General features: G+C 39.4%; 1 protein-coding gene across 1 annotated transcript; it reads left to right on the top strand.

The window, feature by feature from the left end:
- Positions 1-1,667: 1,667 nt before the first annotated feature.
- Positions 1,668-4,540, top strand: LOC127087740 (uncharacterized). Its single transcript, XM_051028671.1, has 9 exons — positions 1,668-1,940; positions 2,030-2,223; positions 2,463-2,644; positions 2,738-3,022; positions 3,122-3,180; positions 3,265-3,301; positions 3,395-3,466; positions 3,549-3,873; positions 3,950-4,540. Exons 1-9 carry the CDS (start codon positions 1,859-1,861, stop codon positions 4,373-4,375), a joined length of 1,662 nt encoding a protein of 553 aa, XP_050884628.1. The 5' UTR covers positions 1,668-1,858; the 3' UTR covers positions 4,376-4,540.
- The last annotated feature ends 18,948 nt before the right edge of the window (positions 4,541-23,488 follow it).

Below are 23,488 nucleotides of genomic sequence, written 5' to 3'. Positions count from 1 at the left end.
CTGATGATGGATCTCTGTCACACATGACTTTCATGCAGACCTCATGAATGGCGAATGATTGAGGTGGTGCAAGACTAAAGGAATTGGCACAACTCTTCGATGCGTTGTAGAAGGTTATTCTCTCCATCCTATGGTGGTTCTAGTAAATATATGGTTTTTTGATTAAGAATGAGTTGGTCGTAGAATTTCGCAGGAATTAAAGATTAATTCTCACATACGACACCATTGTTCTACTCTAGAATCTAAAATGGTGTTGATTGTTGTTGTAGCTGGAAGAGATGATGCTGATCTCCGATGCGGTGGAACGGGGTGGACCAACAAGATTATCACTCCAACATCCAAATTAGTTATTTAGTCTAAGATGAATATAGTAAAAATAAAGATTAAAAAGTGTATCTTAAATCTCACATGTATTGATTATATACATTGAATAATTTTAATTGGGGTATGCCTAACTAGACCCTCACGTTAAACCTTTAACACATTCAAAATAAATTTCATTACATTTATGTTATCCATGACTTCTAGACGATGACACCTATATGGTTTGAACATGCGAAGAATTCTATTAAATATTTTATTTAATTAACATATTTTAATATTATTATGTTTGTATATATCTTAATTTAATTATATTATTTAAATACTAGTTAAGAGTCATTAGTGATTAAATGAAGTGATAATGTTAATTAAATTTTTAATTGAATAATTAATTCATATGTGTTAAACAGGAGAGTATACTACAATGAGCTATTTTCGGAATAATAGAGCTCTAATTTTTAATTGAAGGCTATAGACGCTGGTTGAGCATGGAAAGAGGAAAAGGCGCGAAAAATGATACACACTTTTGCATTGAAGTCAAAAGCGGGACTGAAATTACTTTGGAGAACGAGCCCAATCAATTCTAACTATTTTGGCACTTTCTCATATTCTAAAGAGAAATAATTCATTTTTATTCAATTTGTTTTAGAAAATTGATTCTGGTTAATGTAAATCTTGCTACTACTTGAATGGAGATTTTATTTGGATGTAAACATTTTTTTTAACTCACATTTTACTTATTATTCTTAACTACTTCCCCTCAGGTGGAAACATTTTTGTTCATATACACTTGTATTGTCGTTGACATCTCTTTTAGAACATTTCGATACATCTCTTTTTGAGTATTTCGATTTCAACGAGACACCTCTTCTTGGACATTTAAATACATATAAAGTAGGTCTTTTTATTCGAATCAAAGACTCTCATACCATTTGTTAAGTCATGAGGATGAGCATCAACATTGGACTAAAAACAACATAGAAGTGAAAGAGACACCACATATTCATCTAAAACCTTAAGGTGATATGTGTGTGAGTTCTCTTACTTATAAATACTCAAATCTTCACATTTATAATCAATGTAAAACTCTAACTTCCACTTAACTTATTATTCTTAACGATTGACCGACTAATAAATATGTTAAGTAACTAAATATGATTCATATACAAATAATAATTTGGATAAACTGTCCAACCCATTTCAATATGTTCGTTTTCCCATACTTTTTGTATGAAGGATCACATTTTATATTCTTACCCTTTAATATGAAATTGTTAAATTAATCTTATGGTTAATAATTTGATTAAAATTTTCCCTGCATTCGTTAATGGTAGGGTAGCTTTGAGAGGAACGAGGTTAGTCTCAAACACCATTCTCGGAAACCAAATATTTTCCAACACTTAAACTCTGTTCACACACACACTCTCTCTCTCTCTTTCTCTCTCTCTCTGCCATTCGCCACTGTCACTGAGTTTAGTTTCCACACACAGACATCACTCTTTCTCCACTTTCATGTTCCTTACTCTCTAACACCATAATGCTTACTAGTTACCAGCTACTTCATTTCTGTTTCCTTCTCACATTCTTCTTCGTATGCTTCCACTCACACTTCACTTCAGGTAATAATAATAATAATATCTCACTAACACTTTTCTTTTTCCTTTTCACTACAAACTTTTTTATTATTTCATTTTCTTTTCTTTTCCAGGGAAACCAAATCATGGAAACGCTCTAACATTTTCTCGGTATGATGCAATTGCTGCTGAACCTCAACCTCAACCTGAAACATATGGAAACTCACCACTTCCCTTAGCTGCTGAGAGAACAAGAAGAAAAGATCCTTTACATGGCTTCAATGAGTACACTAATGGATGGAATATCAGTGACCACCATTATTGGGCTGTAACTTCATTCAACCTTTTTACTCCTTTTGTTTTTTTTTAGTTTCATGTTTTGTAGAATGCAAATAGTTAGGTTTTGTTAACTATCACTGTTAGTTTATCTTTATTCTGCAAAATACAGAAATATACAACTAATTATGTTCTGCGTATGGCTGATTTTAGTTGATTTTGCAACTTTGGCAACAACAATTTAAGTGGTTAATTGTGAGTTTTTTTTTTCTTTCTTTTAATTGAATGCAGTCAGTGGCATATACAGCAGTTCCTGTATTCAGCATTGCAGCAATATGGTTCTTAGGCTTTGGCTTCTGTTTATTGCTTCTCATTGTTTGTTACTTCTGTCGTAAATCCGAGCCTTATGGTTATTCTCCAACATGCTACACATTTTCCCTTATTCTTCTCATATTGTTCACAATTACAACAATGTATGTACATATTTCTCTCTGTTCCTTTGTTTTTGTTGATTTTAGATTTAGCTTAATCTGCATAAAAAATTATGTCTCTCTCTGTGTTAACAGGATTGGATGTGCGGTTCTATATTTTGGCCAAGGTAGTTTTCATCGCAGCACGACATCAACGTTGCAGTATGTGGTATATCAAGCTGATTCTACTGTGGATAAACTAAGGAATGTTTCTGATTTCCTTGCTCAAGCTAAGCAGGTTGGAATCGACCGAGTTTTTCTTCCTGTGAATGTTCAAACTGATATCGATGAAGCAGAAACAGATATCAATGCTTCTGCTGCCACAATTTCTGATAAAACAAAGGAGAATTCAGACAACATTCAAGATCTATTAGATTCTGTGTAATGATTTAATAGTTCATTAATCATTATGCTTTCAGCTTCATATCTTTTTTCTTTTCGGTTTTTCTCTATAAAATGAATATCGTGAGCCTAATACAGGAGGATGGCGCTCATCATAATAGCCGCAGTTATGCTAGTTTTGACGTTTCTTGGATTTCGTAAGTTTTTATGTCCAAGTTTAGATGCATAATATCTTACTGTTATTGAGGTATTGATTTTTTCTCTGGTATGTTACTATACAGTGTTCTCAATTATCGGAATGCAGGTCCTTGTGTATATGTAAGTTATAGAGTACTTTGATGATTCTTTCCTAGTGACTATAACTCTCTCATTACATTTTCTCATCAAAAGCTTTGACATGAATAATTGCAGCCTGGTAATCGCGGGATGGTTTCTTGTTACTGGCACGCTTATATTATGTGGCTTGTTCCTTATTCTCCACAAGTAAGTTTCCCTAACGAATTGTATATATTTGAGAAATTATGTCGAATTGTAATGTTTAATATGTGCGCGCTACTTTTGATAGTGTGACAGCAGATACTTGTGTAGCCATGAATGAGTGGATCCAATATCCTACTGCAAATACAGCTCTAGATGACATTCTGCCCTGTGTCGACAACGCCACTGCTCAAGTAACTTTGTTAAGAAGCAAAGAAGTGACTTCTGAATTAGTAAACTTGGTGAATCAAGTTATTACCAATGTTTCTAACATCAACTTTGCGCCCAATTTCACGCCATTGTATTACAATCAATCTGGTCCTTTGATGCCTCTTCTCTGCGATCCGTTCCATCCTGACATGACAGATAGACAATGTGACTCCGGTGAAGTGAACCTAAGCAATGCTACACAGGTAGACTAATTGAATCTTCATAAAACATTGTGTTAACCATGTAAAGTCATAATGTTAACTAGTTTTGTTGATACAGGTATATGGAAATTCTGTGTGCCAGGTTTCGCCATCAGAGATATGCACGACTCAAGGGCGTTTAACCCCGACGTTCTATAACCAAATATCCGCCGGAATAAACGTTGGTAACGCGTTATATACATATGCGCCTGCCCTTATTGAGCTACAAGACTGCACGTTCGTTCGAGAAACATTCACTGATATATACAACGATCATTGTCCTGGTCTACGACGTTACAGTGGAAGGATTTATGTTGGATTAATATTGGTCTCTTTTGCTGTGATGTTCTCATTGATCTTCTGGGTTGTGTATGGAAGAGAACGGAGACATCGTCTATATACGAAAGAGTCGAAAAATTTAAGAATAACCACACCTGCACCAACAAATGCACGTGCATTAACAAATGCACCTGCACCAACAAATGCACTTGCATTATATTCCTGAAGGAGACAAGGATCTGTGTTGAGTAATGACATTGATAATTGATGTTTTTAACTAAGTTTAGATTTGTTTTTCAGTGTTGGGGCATAATGTTAATGTTGTTTGTAGCTTCTTTGTAATGACAATAGTACTAGTTTTTATTTTAATGAACAAAATGTGGTTTTTTTATAGGGTAACCCAGGACAAGGAATGACTTATGAGACACAAGATAAAACAGAATAAGTTAAGTAGTTCCCAGATTGTAGTACTTTGGTGGGTCTCATATTGTAGGCGTTGGATCTGGAAATTGTTTATTAAGGGCCTGTTTGATATGGTTTTGGAAAACTGTTTTTTAGTTTTTAAAAATTAAAAATTATAAAATTTGTTTGGTAGTCTAATTTTATAAAACTATTTCTCAAAACTATTTTTTATTTGTGAGTTTTTAAAACTAAAAATCTAAAATAGGTTTTAGAAGTTTTGATTTTTTGATTTTTAGTTTTGGAAATTAGAAAGAGGACAAAACAAGAAATTAGGTACTATATTCATCAATGACAAATTTGTAACATTGATCAACTTTAAAACAATTTTTAAAAATTAGTTTACCAAACATGTTTTTTCTTCAAAAGTCTTTTTTAAAATTAATTTTTAAAATAGTTTTTAAAAACTAAAAACTAAAACTCATTCAAACGGGCCCTAAATCTCATAGTTTTTAAAATGCCTTTATAGTTTTCTAATATCACAAATTGACACCTTTTAATTTTTAAAAATTGCAATTTAGTCTATAATTTTCAAATTTTAAATTTAGTGTCAAAATTTACAAATTTGTAAAAATGACTTAAAAAATTTAACAATGAATAGTTGTAATGAGCTATCTAAATCAAACAATTTAATAATGAGTGAATTTCAGTTGAATCGATTAAATTGTTTAAAATTTTAATTTTTTAAAAAATGTTCAATTATTTCATCCAAACACACGCTTAGAAACCAGATTTCAAAATCTAAACGCACCACCAAATACACAACAAACTCTCTTAGAAACACGACAAATCAAATGTAAAAAAAAGGGATTTTTGTAATCCGGATTAATAAATTCAAAATATTAAAATCTGAACTTCCTTAAACACATTACACTAAATCCAATCTTAGAACATAACAAAATTAAAGTTAAATGGTTTGTCTGAATTTTAAAGTTTAGATGTTTTTATTTAAGCCTTTGTGCTCAGACCTTTCACTCTTCCTTCCCTTTCATTTCTTCAAAGTTGCACACAAGTGAGAGTAAATTCACTAGTGCCTACTCCTGATCTAACATTTTTCATTCTTTCTCATAATTTATACTCCATTACATTCAAACTTAGCACATCTCAACTTCTACTCCACTACATTCAAGCCAAAATCATTTATCTCTCACATTTGATAAGTTTCTCATTTCTTTACTTTTTTTAAATTTGTGATGCATGCATTTCCTAGATAGATTATAGATATGTCATTAAGTTATATGCAATAAAGTTGTTATATTTGTTTGGTCCTAATTAGATTTGGTAGGAATTTTGAACATTTGATGCATAGGGTTCGTAATGCTCTATTTATGTTTCCGTCATGGATTCGTGCAGTCGGATATTGAAATTCGAACCCTTAGCCCTGATGACAAAATAAGGATTTATCAATTTTGCGTTCTATTTTATAGTTCGACTTATTAATACATTGTTTCCACTTCTTTGATTATGATATGTATTTTCTTGTTTAATTATAGAAAAAATAGTTGACGATCAACAAAGATTGAAACATGATAGAATGAACCAACATGCTTCAGTGCGGAGTGAGAAAGATATATCCTTGCAACCCGTAGTTGGAGAATCTTCATTTACTGTTGAAGCATTATCTTCCCACGTTCATGTATCTCCGACTCATTACAAAGCCCTCGTTGCTCCAGGACATGCTATTGTACCTGATGATGTTATGCCTGATAGTTTTTTATGAGGCCCCTTAAACCTTTCACTACTTCTTTTATATGCACACCATACTGCTAGGCACGCGTGAGATGGAGAGGTAGCAACACTATTTCATTACTATTTGAAACATTTGTGTTATACTAATTGAATTATATGACAATGATATATTTATTTTTGTAGTACCGTGAGAAATGTAAATGTATAAACAATGGTTGGAAATTAGAAAAGTTATCGTAGCCTGACGAACCATGGTTTCAGAATTCCTTACTGTTATATTGGATGAAGGATTTCAACATAACTGGATATAGCTATATTAATCATGGTTTATTGTCCGCGTTTATTGAGAGATGACACATAGGGATGTCGTCATTTCATCTTTCGATCAATGAGATAACCATCACACATGATAACTACACTTGAGCGCATCCTGTAGAATGATATATGTTTCACATCGTACAGGGAGAACCCCCGGACATAACCTTTGGAGGTGATATCCTGTTACTTTGAATGGTTGACTTGTATGTATCAACTTATGTACCCATATCTACCTGAGTGAGTATTGTGGTAGTTCGAGTATCTACATGATATAATCAACTATGAGCTCTAAAATGCGGAAACCATGATTCCAAAAACGGAAAGCCTCCAATGGCTAGTGTCCTAATCAATTAGAAGTGTTTCTAGTCAATTATGAAGTTATTTTCCTTTCTCTAATCAATTATAACAATTCCCTAATCAATTAGGCAGTGTAAAAACTTCCTCAAATGATTATAATGTGTGTGTGTGTATGTGTGTGTGTACGCCTGTGTGTGCATGTGTGTGTATTTATGTGTGTGTGTGTGTGTGTGCATGCATGTGTGTGTGTGTGCGCTTGCGTGTGCGCGCGTATGTGTATGCACATGTGTGTGTGCGCGTATATGTGTGCGTGCACGCGTGTGTATGTCTGTGTTTATGCATGAGTTGCCTTAGTATCTTAGAAGTTACTCTTAGATCTTTACAATACACTGGTCACTCAGACACATGACCAAACAAACTTTTACCCTTCCTCTCTTTCACAATCTTGAAGCTTCAAGATCTCTTGCTAGATTCACCATGGATTTAACACTTCAATTAGGATTTGAATTCTTCTATATATGAGGCATGATATAAATTCTTGATATACGCCATCGCTAGAGGAATTCTTGATCATAGATCTTCAATGATTATACAGAATGGTGCTTGACATCAAGTGTTGTCAGCATCAAAACCACCAAGGATCATCTATTATTAAGATCAACTGTAGATAATTGTCTGTACCTGCAAGCACAAATATCCACATTAAGTAGTCTCGACCAACTTCATCCTACCACTGTTAGAAAGACCTTGAATAAGAAGTCTCCTTCTCAGAAAAACAAGTTTGTGCCTCTTGAGAAGTCTGAGGTACCATAGGAGAAAGAGCATTAGGAAACTAGGGTTGAACCACCTTGAAACTTCGAGAGAAATCTTTGCGGCACCATAGTCAGAATATTTAAACATTTTCGCTAATCCACATTCTTCGACAAGATTCTTGTCTCGACCATGATTATTCTTTTCATCGACTGTAGAAGATGGTCGATCAATTTATATTTTACTCCGTCTCTCACCCTGATTAGAGGCAGCCGAACACACTTGGGTTTTAGAAAAATTCTCGGTGGCAATAGAAGGCTAGTCGAATGTAGTGCTTCTAAAATGTTGGTCCTTCGTCAATTTGTTGTTGTGGGGATTGAGAGAGGCAGATAGGTCTGGGAAGCAACAACAACTGCTTTGGGCTTCTTCCTCTCATAGAGACTCCTGATGGACGTCATGGATTGTGGAAAAAAAAAAGAACCAGATAATTAAAAACTAGCAACTGTTCAAGAAATACCAAAGAAAGCATAAAATAAAATTTCTCTCCTCACCAAAAATGACTCTCCTCTCTTTGACACAGGTAGTATCTAAGTGAAGGAGAAGGGCGATCCAAAATGCAGCGAAATTTAAAATTTCTCCTTTAGTGATCCTTACGAATGGGCATGATCAGTGATAGAATCGTTACCTCTTGTGACGATTGAAACCTTTGATGCAGATCTACGGAGCGATCACGAACATTGAACGATGACAACGCCTCTACTCAGTCCACACGAACGAATTCCTTCAATCTCAGTGCTAGCTGCTACGAATGAAGGCTTTGAGTGAGAGAGAGAGAGAAAGAGAGAGAGAGAGAGAGAGAGAGAGAGAGAGAGAGAGAGAAACGAAAAATGCAACTACGCAAATACTTTTGCACAAGAGTTCTATTTATAGAACCACTTGTGGGGGCTATAAGCTAAAAAGTCCACTTAAGTGTATGTGGCCCATATCTTATAATATGCCAAAATCACTTAAGCGCGTGGTACCTTACCATATTTCGTATTATACTTAAGGAGACAAGGATCTGTGTTGAGTAATGACATTGATAATTGATGTTTTTAACTAAGTTTAGATTTGTTTTTCAGTGTTGGTGCATGATGTTGTTTGTAGCTTCTTTGTAATGACAAGAGTACGAGTTTTTATTTTAATGAAAAAAATGTGGTTATTTTATAGGGTAACGCAGGACAAGGAATGACTTATGAGACACAAGATAAAACATAATAAGTTAAGTAGTTCCCAGATTGTAGTACTTTGGTGGGTCTCATATTGTAGGCGTTGGATTTGGGAATTGTTTATTAAATCTCATAGTTTTTAAAATGCCTTTATAGTTTTCTAATATCACAAATTGACACCTTTTAATTTTTAAAATTTGCAATTTAGTCTATAATTTTTAAAAATGACTTAAAAAATTTAACAATGAATAGTTGTAATGAGCTATCTAAATCAAAAAATTTAATAATGAATGAATTTCAGTTGAATCGATTAAATTGTTTAAAATTTTGATTTTTTAAAAAATATTCAATTATTTCATCCAAACACACGCTTAGAATCCAGATTTCAAAATCTAAACGCATCACCAAATACACAACAAACTCTCTTAGAAACACGACAAATCAAATATATAAAAAAGGGATTTTTGTAATCCGGATTAATAAATTCCAAATATTAAAATTTATACTTACTTCAACACATTACACTAAATCCAATCTTAGAACATAACAAAATTAAAGTTAAATGGTTTGTAAGAATTTTAAAGTTTAGATGTTTTTATTTAAGCCTTTGTGCTCAGACCTTTCACTCTTCCTTCCCTTTCATTTCTTCAAAGTTGCACACAAGTGAGAGTAAACTCATTAGTGCCTACTCCTGATCTAACATTTTTCATTCTTTCTCATAATTTATACTCCATTACATTCAAGCTTAGCACACCTCAACTTCTACTCCACTACATTCAAGTCAAAATCATTTATCTCTCACATTTGATAAGTTTCTCATTTCTTTACTTTTTTTTTTAATTTGTGATGCATGCATTTCCTAGATAGATTATAGATATGTCATTAAGTTATATGCAATAAAGTTGTTATATTTGTTTGGTCCTAATTAGATTTGGTAGGAATTTTGAACATTTGATGCATAGGGTTCGTAATGCTCTATTTATGTTTCTGTCATGGGTTCGTGCAGTCGGATATTGAAATTCGGACCCTTAGTCCTGATGACAAAATAAGGATTTATCAATTTTGCATTCTATTTTATAGTTCGACTTATTAATACATTGTTTCCACTTCTTTGATTATGATATGTATTTTCTTGTTTAATTATAGGAAAAATAGTTGTCGATCAACAAAGATTGAAACATGGTAGAATGAACCAACATGCTTCAGTGCAGAGTGAGAAAGATATATCCTTGCAACCCGTAGTTGGAGAATCTTCATTTACTGTTGAAGCATTATCTTCCCACGTTCATGTATCTCCGACTCATTACAAAGCCCCCGTTGCTCCAATACATGCTATTGTACCTGATGCTGCTATGCCTGATAGTTTTCTATGAGGCCCCTTAAACCTTTCACTACTTCTTTTATATGCACACCATACTGTTAGGCACGTGTGAGATGAAGAGGTAGTAACACTATTTAATTACTATTTGAAACATTTGTGTTATACTAATTGAATTATATGACAATGATATATTTATTTTTGTAGTACCGTGAGAAATGTAAATGTATAAACAATGGTTGGAAATTAGAAAAGTTATCGTAGCCTGACGAACCATGGTTTCAGAATTCCTTACTGTTATATTGGATGAAGGATTTCAACATAACTAGATATAGCTATATTAATCATGGTTTATTGTCCGCGTTTATTGAGAGATGACACATAGAAATGTCGTCATTTCATCTTTCGATCAATGAGATAACCATCACACATGATGATGTATCATGCCTCATACATCTTTCGATCACATGAAGATTATTTCATTTTAACTATTTGCAGGCATGAATCTACCAACATTTTCCACGTCTCTCTAGCCGGGATTATGTTGAATACTACCATTAGGATTTTCCATGTGCTTGCTAGATCATCCCACTTAAGGGGAATCAGGTGACTAAGCCATTCCAAACTACACTTGAGCGCATCCTGTAGAATGATATTTGTTTCACATCGTACAGGGAGAACCCTCAGACACAACCTTTGGAGGTGATATCCTGTTACTTTGAATGGTTGACTTGTATGTATCAACTTATGTACCCATATCTACCTGAGTGAGTATTGTGGTAGTTCGAGTATCTACATGACATAATCAACTATGGGCTCTAAAATGCGGAAACCATGATTCCAAAAACGGAAAGCCTCCAATGGCTAGTGTCCTAATCAATTAGAAGTGTTTCTAGTCAATTATGAAGTTATTTTCCTTTCTCTAATCAATTATAACAATTCCCTAATCAATTAGGCAGTGTAAAAACTTCCTCAAATGATTATAATATGTGTGTGTATGCGTGTGTGTGTGTGTGTGTGCGCCTCTGTGTGTGTCTGTGTGTGTGTGTGTGTGTGTGTGTGTGTGTGTGTGTGTGCATGCGCGCGCGCATGTGTGTGCGTGTATATGTGTGTGTGCACGCGTGTGTATGTTTGTGTTTATGCATGAGTTGCCTTAGTATCTTAGAAGTTACTCTTAGATCTTTACAATACACTGGTCACTCAGACACATGACCAAACAAACTTTTACTCTTCCTCTCTTTCACAATCTTGAAGCTTCAAGATCTCTTGCTAGATTCACCATGGATTTAACGCTTCAATTAGGACTTGAATTCTTCTATATATGAGGCATGGTATGAATTCTTGATATACGCCATCGCTAGAGGAATTCTTGATCATAGATCTTCAATGACTATACAAAATGGTGCTTGACATCAAGTGTTGTCAGCATCAAAACCACCAAGGATCATCTATTATTAAGATCAACTGTAGATAATTGTTTGTACCTGCAAGCACAAATATCCATATTAAGTAGTCTCGACCAACTTCATCCTACCAGTGTTAGAAAGACCTTGAGTAAACATCCTCCTTCTCAGAAAAACAAGTTTGTGCCTCTTGAGAAGTCTGAGGTACCATAGGAGAAAGAGCATTAGGAAACTAGGGTTGAACCTCCTTGAAACTTCGAGAGACATCTTGGCGGCGCCATAGCCAGAATATTTAAACATTTTCGCCAATCCACATTCTTCGACAAGATTCTTGTCTCGACCATGATTATTCTTGTCATCGACTATAGAAGATGGTCGATCAATTTATATTTTACTCCGTCTCTCACCCTGATTAGAGGCAGCCGACCACACTTGGGTTTTAGGAAAATTCTCGGTGGCAGTAGAAGGCTAGTCGAATGTAGTGCTTCTAAAATGTTGGTCCTCGCCAATTTGTTGTTGTGGGGATTGAGAGAGGCAGATGGATCTGGGAAGCAACAACGACCGCCTTGGGCTTCTTCCTCTCATAGAGACTCCTGATGGACGCCATGGATTGTGGAAAAAAAACCAGATAATTAAAAACTAGCAACTGTTCAAGAAATACCAAAGAAAGCATAAAATAAAATTTCTCTCCTCACCAAAAAGGACTCTCCTCTCTTTGACACATGTAGCATCTAAGACAACCCGATATGTTGTTTGATCAACCATATTTCTCCAGGACCTTTGCCGTCTTCGAAACCCAAGTTTTCCCAAAAGGTCACCAGGTCCTCTTTCATCGACACCTATTTTGGGGTCAATTTGTCATCAGGGACAACATAGCTGAGAGAGTCTCGCTTGAAATAGTTCCAAGTAAAGTAGTATTTATTATCTTCTACTTGTACTTGAAAGACGACTAGGTGGAATCCCCAATAGGGATTGAACCCCCGTCAAGAAACTTATAGAAAGCAGAGTGAACCTCCAAAGTCAAAGGAGTCACCAATATGAAGTGGTCCTTCAAACTTTTTTAACTATCCATATAAATACCAAACATCCTAGTTGATTGGAGAATCAAAAGCATGCCTTATCCATGGAGAGGATCCCTCAAAGTTCGAGAAACAAAGAACAAATTAAAGAAAAGATTAAGGGGCCACACATTCTCCCGGTATTCGCACGAGTATTGAAATACCTTGGCAATGAAAAATGTGGAAGGGTGAAGCTGAGAAGGAGCAATATCCCTATGATTAATCAACTCCTCTTAAAACCCAACGAAAGCTGAGTCTCATTTATATGAAGAGACAATTGTAAAAGGGGACAAAGCACCTATCGACACAGTTGAAATCCTTTTGTCATCATCAATATGTGAAACAAACCAATCAAAAGAGGAAGTTTTTTCTATCTGAGCTTCCTCCCACCTTTTCAACACAATTAAAAACAAAAATCATGCCCACCGATTCGGGATCCACCTAGTAGTAGAGCCAAACATCTGACAGTGACACCAAATCCGCACACCGTCTTACCATTTCTTCCTGGTTGTCACGTAAAAGATAACATTGATAATAAATTGGATCAAAAGGTAAGGCGGTGTAGCACCTCAAATTTGCACCTATCATTCTCATATTAGGTCATAACATAACATGGTCCACTGCATAACATTGCATTGTCCTATTTGCCTCAAGTGCAAGCCAATCAAGAAATTAGGTCAAACTGATCAGGAGATCAGTCAACCAAGCAAGCAAGGGTGTTTTTCATTGAGCCAGGGCCCTAGGGTTGGTCCAACATGTTCACATGACTTGGGGATCCATTTGAAGTGTTTAGGTCAAAGATTGGATGTTCAGAAGTCATCAGTCAATGCACAATCAGTCAGAAACCCTAAAAGTCAACTGTTGGTCAACTGTCCATTTAATCAGTGATTTGATGGTTGGATTTGGTTTGAGAGGTCTCATTCATGTCCATATAGTCTTCATATATCATGTCAAACACCATCATGGAAGAATTTGAAGCCAGATCAGAAATTTCCAAAAATGGAAACTGGACCTGTAATTAAAACCTGCCAAAAATGGAAAGTCTTGATCCTCAAACTTACATCATGATACAAGCTTCAAATGAATTTTTGCCCAACATGAAAGTTGAAGATCTTGTTCTCCCATTTCCAAAAAGTCAAAGAACACTCAATTCCCATGTATGGTTGGCAAGTTATGATCAAATCATTTTCAGAAATTCTTGAACTTCAAAAGGCCATATCTCTCAAACCATTTGGCCAATTTGGGTGGGGTTTTTTCCTACAAGTCACATTTGATCTCCTCTTTCCAAAAATGTAACTTTCATTCACCAAAACATCACCATGCAAAATGGCCTTTTTGAACTTGCCTTAATTAATTTCAAGTGAGTTGAATTTTGACTTTTCAAAATAATCATTTTTAAACCATTTGGCCAATTGAAATAGTTCAGAAATGTGGTTTTGGTCATGTTACAAAGCCATTTTCGTGCAGTACACATAGCCATTCCCAAGTTGCTTGAAAATTGGACAAAAGTACATTTTTCAACAACTCTATCCCACATTTCCATGGACTTGGATTCAGTACCACAAAAACAGCAGAGGTACATCATTTTTTCTGCAAAATGAAACCCCTAGCAGCTGCCAAAAAACATTCAGAAATCCACTCTCTCTAAAATTTCATCTTGCTTGCATTTTTCAAAATCTTCAAAACCCTCCAAAGACCACGACCATACCATTATTGCTGCATCATCCAAGCATCATCTCAGGCTCTTTGCAATCATATTTTCCCAATTGGAAGCTCTTTTTCTAGCTCTGTTTTCTTCAAGCTTCAGCCATGGCAAGTGTAGATTCAAGCTGGATTTGAGTTGTTCGAGCCAAGTTTCTTCAAGCAGTCATCATTATCAACCATCAGCTTCATCTGTTTGAGCCAACATCATCAAAACAACAACGGTTTCACATTTTTCTTCCAAATCAAGTACCATTAGTTGCTTAGTTCTTTGAACTTGCTTTGCTTTGCTTAAAAGCAATTTGCATTGAGGTATACTTCTAATCTTCATGTAGTCTGGAAGACCTGGCCTGTTACTTGGCCAGGCAACTGTCTGAAGTCCTCCTTAAGAGGCAATGTTTGTGATTGTTTAATTTTGTCCTTGCATAGAGTCAAAGACCTCCTAAGTGAAGAGGCAATTGGCAGAACCCAAGGGATAAGCAACCTATCCCCTGCTATTCCGTGTGTCATCTGCTTTGCTCACACCACTGTGTTGATGCATTGCAGATACAAACCCAAGATCTTGTACAATTGTACAGTTGAGTCAGTTTTAAATGTGTAGAAGGGTTCCCACTTTCTGAACCCACACATTCTTGTCTTAAGCTCTCCCAGGCCAGGGATAAGAGCTGTGAAGTCTTATCTTCACTCACCTTTCATCTGCTTCACCTTAGCCCCTCAATGGCAAGGTTAAGAGCACATTCACCCAGTTCCAGAGGTTTGTTTGTTGAGGTTGATATGACCCCTCGACTAAAACCTAACCCTTGTTTGAGCCATTTGCTTGTGTATAGTGTGTGCTACTTGTGCTTGTATGTTTGTTTGACTTGCTTCCTGTGCAAGTTAGGGTTGGTTTAGACTTGCTTCCTGTGCAAGTTAGGTTTTGCTTGGCTTGCTTCCTGTGCAAGTTAAGTGTGTGTGTGGCTTGCTTCCTGTGCAAGTCATGTTTAGGATAGGCTGGCTCCCTGTGCCAGTTAGCTAGAAACCTTAACTTAGGGATGATTTGCATGATAACATCTAGGCTCGAGTCGTAGTCTCCCTAGTGTTGTGTCTCCCTCTGTTATCTGGTTAGGCTAGTCCTGTATCCCTCTGTAGGGGAACTACGTCGCCCTGATCCTCATACCAGATGAGGTACGTAGGCAGGAGATGAGCAGATCTCTCCGGGCGCCTGTGTCTTTGTTTTGCCTTGTTGTGTGCTTGGAAGCTGATGTAAGTCCATCGAGTGGCATTCGGGTTCCAGTGTGGGTGTGTTTTGGTTCGGATGCTGATGTAAGTCCAGTGATTGGCATTCAGGCTCCACGTTTGCCTTTGCCAGTGTTTGTTTGTGTGCGTGTCAGCCGAGCTACGGATGCTCTGATTCTCCTTCGTCCAAGGAGATACGTATGCATAGGATGCGATATCCTAGCGAGCATGTGTCGTTTCCCCAGTCCGAACTACTTCGACTCTGATGTCTATGCCTGATAGACTAAGTAGGCCCAGGATGCGATATCCTGCCGAGTCAGTTTCAGTCTTGTTTTCTTGTGTCTCTTTCAGCCAGTGTGTGTGTGTGTTTGAGCAGTGTTTTAGCAACCATTTTCCTTCCTATTGTGCGTGGATCCCGTCGAGTACGACGGATGCGTAGGGGTGCTAATACCTTCCCTTCGCATAACCGACTCCCGAACCCATTCTCTTTGGTCGCGAGACCATGTTCTTTCCTAGGTTTACTTCGAGCGTTTCCTTTCCCTCTTTTGGGATAAATAACGCACGGTGGCGGCTCTGTTGTTCTTGTTTTCCCGCCGGTTTTTCGCGTGATGCGACAGCTGGCGACTCTGCTGGGGACTATAGAGAAGTTGACCTGTGCTGGTCCGTCTTCCCTAAGCGAGTCTCTCCTAGCGCTCTCTAGGATAGGGTTTGGTTGCTTTTGCTGTTATTTATTGCATTCATTTATTTATTGTTTGCATTCATGTTTGCACTTATGTTTGCATTCATTCACATTCATTATTCACCTGGCTGGTTGTCTGTTTCTCTCTGTTGGGGTGGGAGTTACATGAGGTAAAAGGCCCAATACCCAGGCCATGAGTGAAATCTAGGATACTTAGGAATGGAGTGATTCATGGGAAGCGGGTGGTATTGCGCCACTTAGCGGAACATTGATATCACGAGCAGTTCAGACCCTGGTGGGATGTTATCGTTACATACTTCGGGTGTGTATATGATGATGTTCTGCGAAAGGTTATTTATGCTGCGTTTCTCTCGACCTTACCCTGGCCTAGACGACACCCGTGAGTGGGGAGGGGATGATCATTATTACAGGTACAGTTGGTGACTTGTTGGTGACTTGTTGGTGACTTGTGATCCTGTTGGTGACTATTGGTTCAGAAGTTTGGGGTCTCAGATGACTTTGGGTTTCAGATAAATTTGTGGTTCCGAGTTCAAGCCGAAGCTTTGATCCTGTGTTCTGAGAGACACAGCCAACCAGTCATGTCTGCATCATTTGCATCATAGCATAGTTATTTTTCAAAAGAAACGCAAAAAAAAAAAAAGAAGGAAAAAAAAGAAAAGAAAAAAAACTAATCCCTGCATGCATATCATTTCTCAGGTACATTCCAGAGCTTGTTCACTGATAGAGATGGCAACAGTCCCAGAGTTGAAGCGGAAGACTTGTTCCTACAGCTTTCACCGTGAACCTTGACGTCTCTGATTGAGTTGAGTAACCTTATGACCAGTGGTAACCAGAAGGGGTTTGTTGACCAGTATGGAGATATTCTGACACTGTTGAAGATGGTAGTCGATCCGGTGCCGTTGCAGACTCTTCTACAGTTCTACGACCCAGAGCTTCATTGTTTCACCTTTCAAGATTATCAGTTGGCGCCTACTCTTGAGGAGTACTCCATTCTGCTGAGTGTCCCGGTCCGGTATCAGGTTCCTTTCTTGGATGTGCCTAAGGAGGTTGATTTCAGAGTTGTTGCCAGAGCTCTCCATTTGGGTATCAAGGAAGTCAGTGATAGTTGGAAGTCCAGTGGGGATGTTGTAGGATTGCCTTTGAAGTTTCTGTTGAGGGTAGCTAGAGAAGAAGCAGAGAAGGGAAGTTGGGAAGCCTTTCATGCTCAGTTGGCCGTCATGATCTATGGGATCGTCCTGTTTCCGAGTATGCCCAATTTTGTTGACTATGCTGCAGTCAGTATTTTCATTGGAGGAAATCCAGTTCCTACTCTATTAGCTGACACTTACTATGCTATTCACAGTAGGCATGGTAAGGGTGGGGCTATCAGGTGTTGTCTCCCGCTTTTGCTCAGATGGTTCTTGTCTCTTCTGCCAGTCAGTGGACCTTTTGTGGATGCTCAGAGCACGCATAAGTGGACTCAGAGGGTTATGTCTCTTACTTCCTATGATATCAGATGGCAATCTTACCGGATGGATGTGCGTAACGTCATTATGAGCTGTGGAGGATTCCGTAATGTGCCACTCATAGGGACTAGGGGTTGCATCAATTACAACCCGGTTCTTTCTCTTCGCCAGTTGGGGTTTGTGATGAAGGGAAGACCACTTGAGGCTGAGGTAGCTGAAAGTGTGTATTTTGAGAAGCAGAGTGACCCGGCCAGATTGGAGCAGATAGGGAGAGCTTGGAAGTCTATTGGTGTGAAGGATGGATCTGTATTAGGGAAGAAGTTTGCCGTTGCTATGCCTGATTACACTGATTGGGTCAAGGAGAGAGTAGGAACTTTGTTGTTACCCTACGATAGGATGGAGCCGTTGCAGGAGCAACCACCTTTGATCCTTGCTGAGAGTGTGCCTGCGGAGCACTACAAGCAAGCCCTGATGGAGAATCGCCGTTTGAGAGGGAAGGAGCAAGATACCCAGATGGAGCTGTACAAAGCCAAAGCTGATAGGTTGAATTTGGCTCATCAACTCAGAGGAGTGCGAGAAGAAGATGCTAGCAGACTGAGAAACAAGAAGAGATCCTACGAGGAGATGGAGAGCATGTTAGATGCAGAACACCGGGAGTGCTTGAGGCTGCAGAGAGCTGAGGCCAGCTATCAGAAGAAGATCAGAGACTTGGAGAAGCAACTCAGAGATAAAGACATCCAGTTGAAGAAGGAAGTAGACTTGAGACAGGCATCAGAGAACCACCTTGGAGGAGAAGTGGTAGAGCTTAGACGACAACTGAAGGAGAAGATCACTCTTTTGCCAGAATGTTCAGAATGTGACTTGTTGATAGACCAGTGTCAGTACTTGAAGACTCTCATTCCGGGAGGCCGTTTGTCTTAGCTTGTATCTTTGATATGTATGTTGAGAATCACCTCCAGGCTTGTTGGATGGGATTCATTGTTGTACTCCGATTGTTTGGATTTTCTTTGTCGACTTTGTTGTATGATCCTGTTACTCATAGATGGGTTGTTGGTTTTACCTTGTACTCATCACTTTTGTGTATGTTGTTTCTGTGCTTCTGTGTTGTTCTTGCTGCAGGTTGCCATCTTTTGAGGATGACTCAGACTCTTTGAATGCCTGAGAAATGAACATATCATGTGCATCATACGCATCATTAGCACCATACTCATATCATTTTGCATAACAGGTGTTCTTGGTCGTGACTTCTCACTCTTGGTTCCTGTTCAGGCAGGATAGCTGATCAACGTCCGCACCGCTACTCAACAAGACTGAATCAACAGAGAGGTATGGATCAAGTTCAAGCAGAGTTGGCTGAGATGAAGGCTAACATGGCCCAGTTTATGAATATGATGCAAGGGGTTGCACAAGGTCAAGAAGAACTTCGAGCCATGGTTCAGAGACAAGAGGCTGCAATTCCACCGGTCAACCATGCTCCGCCAGAGGGAGGCCCGGTCAATGATAATAATGTTGCTGCTGCTGTACCCATCAACAACTATGCTGTAGGTGATGAGTTGGGGGGTATTCGAATCAACGGTCAACCTATTGCTCCAGATGCCGCTAATGCCAGAGCAGTCCGTGCCCCGGCCCGTAATCCTGCTCCGATTGTTGACAGACAAGAGGATATGTTCACTCTGCTCAGTGAAGACGAAGACGTTCTGGGAAGGGTTGATGAGAGGGATCGTAAAGTTGATGCCCTTGCTGAGAAAATTAGAGCTATGGAATGTCAGAATTCTCTCGGTTTTGATGTTACCAATATGGGGTTGGTGGAAGGTTTGAGAATCCCTTACAAGTTCAAAGCACCGTCCTTCGATAAATACAACGGTACTTCTTGCCCTCGCACCCATGTGCAGGCTTATTATCGAAAAATCTCTGCGTATACCGATGATGAAAAGATGTGGATGTATTTTTTCCAAGATAGTCTATCTGGGGCTTCTTTGGACTGGTACATGGAATTAAGAGAGATTCTATCCGCTGTTGGAGGGATCTGGGTGAGGCCTTTTTGAGGCAATACAAACAACATGGACATGGCGCCTAGCCGGACTCAGCTGCAGAGTCTTTGTCAGAAATCCAATGAGAGCTTCAAGGAGTACGCCCAGAGGTGGCGTGAACTGGCTGCTAGAGTTCAACCCCCTATGCTGGAGAGGGAGTTGACAGATATGTTTATCGGCACTCTTCAGGGTGTGTTTATGGACCGGATGGGGAGCTGCCCATTCGGTAGTTTTTCTGATGTTGTCATTTGTGGAGAGAGGACTGAGAGCTTGATTAAAACTGGGAAGATCCAAGATGCTGGTTCCTCTTCTTCTAAGAAGCCATTTGCTGGGGCACCTCGTCGAAGAGAGGGTGAAACTAATGCTGTTCAACACCGCAGAGATCAGAACAGAATTGAATACCGTCAAGCTGCTGCAGTAACCATTCCGGCACCTCAACCTCGTCAACAACAACAACAAAGAGTTCAACAACCGCAACAACAACAACAACAGCAACGTCCGTATCAGCCCAGACAAAGGATGCCTGATCGACGTTTTGATTCGCTACCCATGTCGTACGCCGAACTGCTGCCCGAACTACTCAGGTTGGGGATGGTTGAGTTGCGTACAATGGCTCCGCCTACAGTATTGCCTCCTGGGTACGACGCCAACGTCCGTTGTGACTTTCACTCTGGGGCACCAGGGCATCATACTGAGAAGTGTCGGGCTCTCCAGCACAAGGTCCAAGATTTGATCGATGCCAAGGCGATCAACTTCGCTCCAGTGCCTAACGTCGTAAACAACCCTATGCCTCAGCATGGTGGGCATAGAGTGAACAATATTGAGGGGAAGAAGCTGAAGATCTGGTTGTTAATGTTGATGATGTTCAGACTTCTCTGCTAGTTGTGAAGGGCCGTCTGCTGAATGGGGGTGTCTACTCGGGCTGTGATGAGGATTGTTTGGGCTGTGCAGAATCTGAGAATGGTTGCGACCAGTTAAGGGCCGGTATCCAGGGTATGATGGATGAGGGTTGTTTGCAATTCAGTAGGGCTGTAAGAGATCGTGGAACAGTGTCAACTATCACCATTTACTTTAAACCGTCTGAAGGACGTGGACAAAGGGTCGTTAGTGCACCTGCAACAAATGGTACCCCAGTTACCATTTCCGTGCCTGTAACCATCAGTGCTCCAACTACTATCGCCGCGTCTGGAAGAAGGGCTGTTGAGAATAGTAGAGCCGTGCCGTGGAAGTATGATAATGCTTACCGCAGTAACAGAAGGGCTGAAAGTCAGACGAGACCAGTGAATCAAGCTCCAGCAACTGTTGGTCCGGCTGTGGATAATGTAGGGGGTCCAGGAGGTTTTACCAGAAGCGGTCGTCTGTTCGCACCGCAGCCTTTGAGGGACAATAATGCTGAGGCTCTCGCCAAAGCAAAGGGTAAGCAAGCTGTGGTTGAGGAAGAGCCTGTCCAGAAGGAAGCGCCCGAGGGGACATTTGAGAAGGACGTGGAGGAGTTTATGAAGATAATCAAGAAGAGTGACTACAAGATTGTAGATCAGTTGAATCAAACTCCGTCCAAGATTTCTATACTTTCACTGTTGTTGTGCTCTGAGGCACACCGTAATGCCTTGCTGAAGATGTTGAATCTGGCTTACGTGCCTCAGGAGATTTCTGTCAATCAACTGGAGGGTGTGATGGCCAATGTGAGCACCAGGCATGGTGTAGGATTCACCAACCTGGACTTACCGCCTGAAGGGCGGAACCATAACAAAGCCTTGCACATCACCATGGAGTGCAAGGGGGCAGTGTTGTCTCACGTATTGGTAGACACCGGGTCGTCGCTGAATGTGCTGCCTAAGCAGATTCTGAAGAAGATTGATGTGGAAGGGTTTGTGCTTACTCCCAGTGACCTGATCGTTCGTGCTTTCGACGGATCCAAACGTTCTGTGTGGGGAAGTTACCTTGCCTGTGAAGATAGGTCCTGAGGTATTCGATATCATCTTCTATGTTATGGACATCCAGCCCGCCTATAGTTGTTTATTGGGGCGTCCATGGATTCATGCAGCAGGGGCAGTCTCGTCGACTCTCCATCAAAAGCTCAAGTATGTCTGGAACGGTCAGATTGTGACCGTGTGCGGTGAAGAAGAGATTCTGGTGAGTCATCTATCCTCGTTCAAATATGTTGAGGTGGATGGCGAGATCCACGAAACCTTATGCCAGGCGTTTGAGACTGTGGCTCTTGAGAAAGTGGCGTACGCTGAGCAGAGGAAGCCAGGTGCTTCAATTACTTCTTACAAGCAGGCTAAGGAGGTTGTTGATTCTGGCAAAGCTGAAGGCTGGGGCAAGATGGTGGATTTGCCTGTCAAAGAAGACAAATTTGGCGTTGGTTATGAGCCTCTCCAAGCAGAGCAGAATGGTCAAGCGGGTCCGAGTACCTTTACCAGCGCTGGGCTGATGAATCATGGCGACGTCTCTGCAACCGGTAGTGAAGACTGTGACAGTGATTGTGATTTGGACAACTGGGTTCGCCCGTGTGCACCAGGGGGTCTATCAACAACTGGACGGCTGAAGAAGTGGTTCAAGTTACTCTTCTGACAGAGTAATTTTCTGTTGTTTTGTCATTTTGCATGAAAATCCTACGTTCTGCCCAAGGCGTAGTGATTCATTGTAGGGCCTCATCATGTTTTAATGATTATCATTAATGAAGGACATTTTTTGAAATCAAACTTTGTGATCCCTGTCTTTCTATTTTTTGTTTTCATTTTTTCAAAAAAAAATAAAAATGGCAATGTTTTTGTTTTTTGTGACTTTATTGAACTCTTTTTCTAAAACAAAGCATTAAACATGCAGAAGCGATCTTATGGCATTCACTATGAACAGTTCTGTTATGGCTCAGTATGATTTCGACAATCCCATCTACCAAGCTGAAGAGGAGAGTGAGGAAGACTGTGAACTTCCTGCAGAATTGGTCAGATTGCTGAAGCAGGAGGAAAGGGTCATCCAACCTCATCAGGAGGAGTTGGAGGTTGTTAATTTGGGTACTGAGGACGCCAAAAGAGAAATCAAGATTGGGGCTGCTTTAGAGGACTCTGTCAAGAGGAGGCTGATTGAGATGCTGAGAGAATATGTGGAGATATTCGCCTGGTCATATCAAGATATGCCTGGGTTGGATACAGACATTGTGGTGCATCGATTACCTCTTAGAGAAGGATGTCCTTCGGTCAAGCAGAAGCTTCGTAGAACGAGTCCTGACATGGCAACTAAGATCAAGGAAGAGGTTCAGAAGCAGTGGGATGCAGGTTTTTTGGCTGTTACAAGTTATCCCCCATGGGTGGCCAACATCGTTCCTGTGCCGAAGAAGGATGGTAAAGTCAGAATGTGTGTCGATTACCGGGATTTGAATAGAGCGAGTCCGAAAGATGATTTCCCATTACCTCACATTGATGTATTGGTTGATAATACGGCTCAATCCTCGGTATTCTCTTTCATGGATGGTTTCTCTGGATATAATCAGATCAAGATGGCGCCAGAGGACATGGAAAAGACGACATTCATTACACCTTGGGGCACGTTCTGCTATAAGGTGATGCCATTTGGGCTAAAGAATGCTGGTGCTACCTATCAGAGGGCAATGACGACTCTTTTTCATGACATGATGCACAAAGAAATTGAAGTGTACGTAGATGATATGATTGCGAAGTCGCAGACAGAAGAGGAGCACCTGGTTAATTTGCAGAAGCTGTTTGACCGGTTGAGAAAGTTCAAGCTG

The sequence above is a fragment of the Lathyrus oleraceus genome, chromosome 5 (genome assembly GCF_024323335.1).
Source record: "Lathyrus oleraceus cultivar Zhongwan6 chromosome 5, CAAS_Psat_ZW6_1.0, whole genome shotgun sequence".
Classification (NCBI taxonomy): Eukaryota; Viridiplantae; Streptophyta; class Magnoliopsida; order Fabales; family Fabaceae; genus Lathyrus; species Lathyrus oleraceus.
This window is presented reverse-complemented; position numbering and strand designations above follow the sequence as displayed.

What these genes read in the sequence shown, in the direction of transcription:
- LOC127087740 (XM_051028671.1), top strand. Translation starts at nt 1,859, where the DNA reads ATGCTTACTAGTTACCAGCTACTTCATTTCTGTTTCCTTCTCACATTC. An exon ending in ATGCAGGTCCTTGTGTATAT is followed by an intron (nt 3,302 to 3,394) that starts GTAAGTTATAGA and finishes GAATAATTGCAG; the next exon opens with CCTGGTAATCGCGGGATGGT. An exon ending in TTGTTCCTTATTCTCCACAA is followed by an intron (nt 3,467 to 3,548) that starts GTAAGTTTCCCT and finishes TACTTTTGATAG; the next exon opens with TGTGACAGCAGATACTTGTG.